The sequence below is a fragment of the Arachis stenosperma genome, chromosome 7 (assembly GCF_014773155.1).
Source record: "Arachis stenosperma cultivar V10309 chromosome 7, arast.V10309.gnm1.PFL2, whole genome shotgun sequence".
Classification (NCBI taxonomy): Eukaryota; Viridiplantae; Streptophyta; class Magnoliopsida; order Fabales; family Fabaceae; genus Arachis; species Arachis stenosperma.
In genome coordinates this window covers 21,161,542-21,167,668 of record NC_080383.1, presented here as the reverse complement: position 1 = coordinate 21,167,668, position 6,127 = coordinate 21,161,542, and the positions used below count along the sequence as shown (strand labels likewise).

At 25.6% G+C, this 6,127-nt stretch overlaps 1 protein-coding gene across 1 annotated transcript; it reads left to right on the top strand.

The window, feature by feature from the left end:
- Positions 1–298: 298 nt before the first annotated feature.
- On the top strand, positions 299–4,705 carry LOC130941726 (trans-resveratrol di-O-methyltransferase-like). The gene is made up of 3 exons (XM_057870305.1): positions 299–315; positions 2,410–3,199; positions 4,397–4,705. Exons 2-3 carry the CDS (start codon positions 2,411–2,413, stop codon positions 4,703–4,705), a joined length of 1,098 nt encoding a protein of 365 aa, XP_057726288.1. The 5' UTR covers positions 299–315; position 2,410.
- Positions 4,706–6,127: the final 1,422 nt, after the last annotated feature.

Genomic DNA, 6,127 nt, shown 5'->3' with positions numbered 1-6,127 from the left:
TGTTTTGTTTGGTTACTTCAGTCAGAAAACATGACTTCTTGTGCACTTGAAAGACTCTCATCTCACTCGGATTCAGAACAATGGAGGAGATGATGTGTATTGGGAGACCACCATAAATTCATTTCTTGATGACTACAGGCCTGTTGATGGAATCATGATTGCTCATTCCGATCGTTCCGCGTGTTTGGAGAAACATCTATGAGCCACACCAAAACAAAGATGGAAGAAGCATGGACACTTGATGATTAAAGAGACTGCAAACTACACACTTGATCTTAGCCAAAAGGAGTTTTTGAACAATTACAGAAATATAAAAAATATTTATTTAATATGAAAAAAAACATCTAATACTTAACAAAAGAAATATCCAGTTATATTTTAGCAAAAATAATTAAATATCTATAAAATTTAAAAAAAATAATAAAATTTTTAAAGAAATAGAGACATTCAAATTTGTAATATAAAAAAATTCGAAAAATATATAAAAGAACATCCATTTAGTATGAAAAAAAATATTCTGATATTTAGCAGAAGAAACATCCATATATATTAACTCATAGAGATTTTGGATTCACCCAGAAGTATTTTGCTAGTTTTTTGCTAATATCCTTTTGGTTCCCTAGCATTGTTGAAAGTTAATTCATAGATTTTTGAAAAAATAGAAATATATGACTTCTCCTCCTTGATAAGTCATTCTTTCATTTCCGTAAAAAAAAGACCTCAAAATAAAAAAAAAAATCTACTTTCATTATTGACTCTGTAAAAAAATACTGAAAATACTGAAAATACTGGCCCCACCACCATTTTCACCTTTATTTTTTTCCATGTCATTTTATTTTTATATAGCTGCTATTATTTTTATAGTTAGTTATAACAAGTTCTTGACCAAAAAAAAAAAGAGGAGGAAATTCTAATAGAAGTAAAAAAATAAAAAATAAAAACAACAACAAAATATACATTGAGATACATTTCACATTTATTTTTTATTTTTATCTACCATATCATACACAATAAAACATCAAACACTTACACAATAATTTTCTTGGCATTGCCATCAAGCTAAGGTTATTGTGAATTAAAATTTTATTACTATTTACCACATACAAGAACACCATTATGAATAGAGATGAAGTAGAAGAACAAGTTTCTACCTAAAAAATAGAACTAATAAGGGAGTAAACAAAAAATTAATTCCTAAACAATTGTAATTTTAGTAATTAGGTTATAGAAAATCAACATTCAATATTAAAAAGTATTTATTACTATCGTTGTTTTAATATCTATTTTTTGTGAAAAAAAAATTATATTTTTGAGTTATTTATCCAAACACTACAATTTTAAAATAAGTACTTCTACAACTAAAAATTCAAAAATAAAATTACTTATTTATAAATTACTATTAATAAAAGCCCTTATATTTTAAATTTTTTTCTAAAAAAACTTATTTAAATTGTTTATCCTGGACTTTATTCAATTGTTAAGAAAACAACTAAAAATGGCATGTAATAATAAATTACTAATAAGAATAATTATAAGCATGCGTTAAATATGTTAAAAATGGAAATTTAAAATTAGGCATAATTTGGTAGATGATGTTTCTTTTGGTAAGCTAGATCCTCTTTGTCATATATATGATGTTAATCACCGACACATCTAGTCATATATAATTAATGAACCTGCCTAAAGGGATAATAAATAACTAAATACCTAACTAATTGACCCTTGACATATGTAGCATGTGATTACTCTTAATAGAATTTTCAGTAAACGATAAATAAATTTTTAATTTTTTTATTATAAATAAGTGTTCGATTAATTAAAAATATAAAAATATTTTTTATTTTTATAATTTTATTATATATATATATATATATATATATATATATATATAATAGCTAATTAAGATTTTTAAGTATGTACTAATGTCACTTATTAACCTGCTATATTAATAAATTTAGTAGAAACTCAGGTGCAGTCGACTTTACGTAAAGTTGATATCTGAAAATCGTTACATAATTTGATTAATTTGACTAAATTTTCATCTAATAGCTCTTAAGTATCAATTTCATGTGAAGTCGACTTCAGCTGAGTTTTCACCAACAAATTCTAATGTTATGAGTAAATTTTTTATTTGTACCAACAAAGTGACGCTGATTAATATATGCCAATTTCAAATTTTTAAACGATAAATTTAATTAAAAATTTTCGAAAAATGATTTAAAAAACAAATAATCTTTTAAGAACAATTTCACCGTTTTCTAAAATATTATAGATTGGGAGAAACAGTGCTCACTGAATTGCTTTATAAATAGATCCAACTAGATAATATATGGTTTCATGGAGAAATGATCTAGTTGTTCAGTGTTTTTGGAAAAATTATTAATCGATCATTTTATACACAAACTTTATTATGGAATTCCAAGGTGGAGAGCAATCTGATAATGCCAAACTTGTTAAAGCTCAAAGCCACATTTGGAATCATACTTTCAGTTTCATAAACTCTATGTCACTGAAATGTGCTGTTGAATTAGGCATACCCGATGCAATACACAATTACGGCAAACCCATGCCCCATTCACAACTCATTGCTTCATTGCCAATTCATCCGTCAAAAACCTCCTTCATCCATCGCTTGATGAGAATCTTGATCCATTCCGGCATCTTCGTTACCGAAGATGTCACCAATAATAATAACGAGGTTGAAATTGGGTATGTTCTGACTGATTCATGTATTTTCCTACTTAAGAACAACCCCTTCAGTGTGACAACTTTGATTCTGATGAACCTTGGTCCCACCGGGACAAAGCCATGGCATCATTTGTCTGATTGGTTCAAGAACGACGATCTCACAGTATTTGAGACTGCACATGGAATGACGTTTTGGGAGTATATTGACCGCGAGCCTGAATATCGCAAATCCTTCATTGACGGCATGGCAAGTGATGCTCGAGTTGTTAGTAGTCTGTTACTTGATGATAAGTGGAAGGGAGTGTTTGAGGGATTGGAATCGGTGGTTGATGTTGGTGGAGGCACTGGAACTGTTGCAAAGGCCATCGCCGAATCATTCCCAAAGTTGAAGTGCTCTGTATTTGATCTCCCATGTGTTGTTGATGGTTTGCAAGGAACTGACAACCTTAAATACATTGCAGGCGACATGTTTGTTGATCCTATTCCTCCTTCTCATGCAATTTTGTTGAAGGTAAAAAACGAATAAATACTCCACCACCGATATCTGTTGGTTATTTCAAATACTATCCACTCTATATATAAAAAAAAATGACAACACATGTCATATTATTATTGAACATCTTTATTAAACACATTAATAATGTATTTTTTAATAAACTAGAACAAAATTTGTTTATTATAGAAACAATAATAAACTCAATTGTTTGCATTATAATTATTAGTCCCGATTTAATCCGATCGAATTATACAATCTAAACCGAATATCTTTAAATTTTTTGATAAAAAGATAAATATATGCCTGACTTTTTGTTTTACGGACATTTAAATCTCTAAAAATCTAAAAATACAATTAAATCCTTAAAAAAATTTGGGTTTATTATTATTATTATAAAAAAATCGATTTTATTCTAATTTGTTAAATAATTCAAAAATAACTAGTTCATTAATATGTTCAATAATAATGCGACACGTAAATATATTTACAAAAAGACATTTTATGAGTCTTTATAGAACATCTCCTTTGAAATATATTGATTTTTTTAATCTAAAATAACATTATTTGTGAAAAAGAGGACGCTCTGTAAAGACGCGTAAAACCTTTTTTTAAAGAAACTTATGTGTTGTATTATTATTGGATGTATTAATGAATCGGTTATTTTTGAATTTCTTAACAAACCAGAATAAAATCGATTATTTTATAACAATAATAATAAACCCAATTGTTATCAGATTCGGTCGAACCAACCAATTTATAAAATTCACTTAACCATGGTTTTTTTTAACAAAAATCAGGGATATATTTGTCTTTTTATCAAAAAATTTTAACATGATTCAGTTCAGATTGTATAAATAGATCGAATTAAATCGGATCTAATAATTATAATACGGACAATTGAGTTTGTTATTGTTACTATAATAAATCAATTTTGTTATGGTTTATTAAAAAATAAATTATTAACCAGATTAATAAAGATGTCCAATAATATCATGACATATGTAAACGTCTTAAAAAATATTTTTAGTGTCTTTATCAAGGTGGTCACCTTAAAAAAAGTATAGACTATCCTGTATTTTGTAAAGTTATATAAAGAAAAATTAAATTGAGTATGTATATTTTAATTCAAACTATTCTTCCTTTTCAAAAATTATACAAATATATGAATGAAGTTTAGACAAGTAATTTTATTTTGCTTTGAATACGATGTAGTGGATTTTACATGACTGGAACGATGAGGAATGTGTGAAAATATTAAAGAGATGCAAGGAGGCAATCATGCACGAAGACAAAGGAGGGAAGGTCGTTATTATAGACATGGTGGTGGAGGATGATAACAAGAAAGATTATGACCGATCACTTGAAAGTCAGCTCTTCTCTGACATGCTTATGATGGTGTTGTTCTCTGGAAAAGAGAGAAATAAAATAGAATGGACTAACTTAATTTTTTCTGCTGGTTTTACTCGCTATAAAATAACTCCCATTCATGGATTAATGTCTCTCATTGAGATCTATCCATAGAACTTAACAGAAGCATGTTTTTATAATGATAAGCTAGTATTAATGGCTGAATTATATATTGGGGATGAGAATAATGAGTCATAATAATTTGTTCTCCGAACAGGTTGATTAGAATTCTCTCATCATATAAGCAATATATATATATACTAGCATATATTAATAAAGTTAAATACAATGCCTTTTTTTATCCTAGCTAACCTTGTATTTCTGCTTCTAGTATTAAAAATAATTGATAATAAATGAGAGAAGATAATAAGGTTGTCTTTTATAGGGATTTCTTATTTAAATTTTAAATAAATAATAAGGAGTGCTAGGGTCAGTAATTTTTGTGATTTATAGTCATTAAATAACCATCAATAATGTTTTTAATGGTGTGAGATTTTATCGAATAGTGTAAAATTACTCATTTTTGTTTTACTAGTTATATACTGGCCAAAATTTAATAAAATTGTTGACATCTAGACTTTTTCTAAATAAATACCTAATGCGTAAATAATTTATAATTTTAAATACGCAAATATACTGTAGCAAAGAAATCTTTAACGATACAAACTGGATATCCGGGATATAATCTATCTATTCTATTATATAAAAATAGGATTTTTGTACTTAATGATGAAGCTGACGTGGCATGTTTTGAATAGTGATTCCTGGTTTAAGTATTTTAACTCATTCAATATAATTTATTACCATGACTAAATTATATCAGCTAATTGATTTGATTAGATATTTAAATATTAATATAATTTATTATAATATATATTACTTAATTAATTTTACTACATTAATTATAATTTGTTATATTAGTTAATTAATTTATTCATTTATAAAGTATGAAATAAAATAAATAATTTATTGTTTATTCTAATTATAATATTCAATAAAATAATTTGTAAATCACTTTATATTATATATATATTAACAAAATATTATATATGTCTTAATGTGTTAATTAAATATTATATACACATAGAAAAATAAATATAAAGATGATTTATATAATATTAATAATATTATATTAGCACAGTAATTTTTTTGCTTGTTTTGATATCATATAGTATTGATAATGATAATATTATTATATAATATTATATAAACTTTTCAATATTAGTATAAAAAATTAGAAAATTATTCCTTATGAAAATCACTCTTAATGGAATAGTATATCCCTTATATAGTATTGATAATTGTTGTTTAATTTAAAGTAATTGTATGTCGACATCTTAAATTTATTTTTCAATAATGATCAAAATAGATAAATCTAATTGAATTGAATGATTATATAAAATATTTTATATTATTAATATACTAAAATTAAATTCATTGTTCGGTATAGAATTTTTTAGGTGAATTTTATACAAGATTAAGTTATTTTTTATTTTTTTTATTTGTTTTATCTGTATTACTTTATTTAATTTTAAG

Coding starts and splice junctions, on each gene's coding strand:
- LOC130941726 (XM_057870305.1), top strand. CDS start 2,411: ATGGAATTCCAAGGTGGAGAGCAATCTGATAATGCCAAACTTGTTAAA. Junction 3,200..4,396: donor CTCATGCAATTTTGTTGAAG/GTAAAAAACGAA, acceptor AATACGATGTAG/TGGATTTTACATGACTGGAA.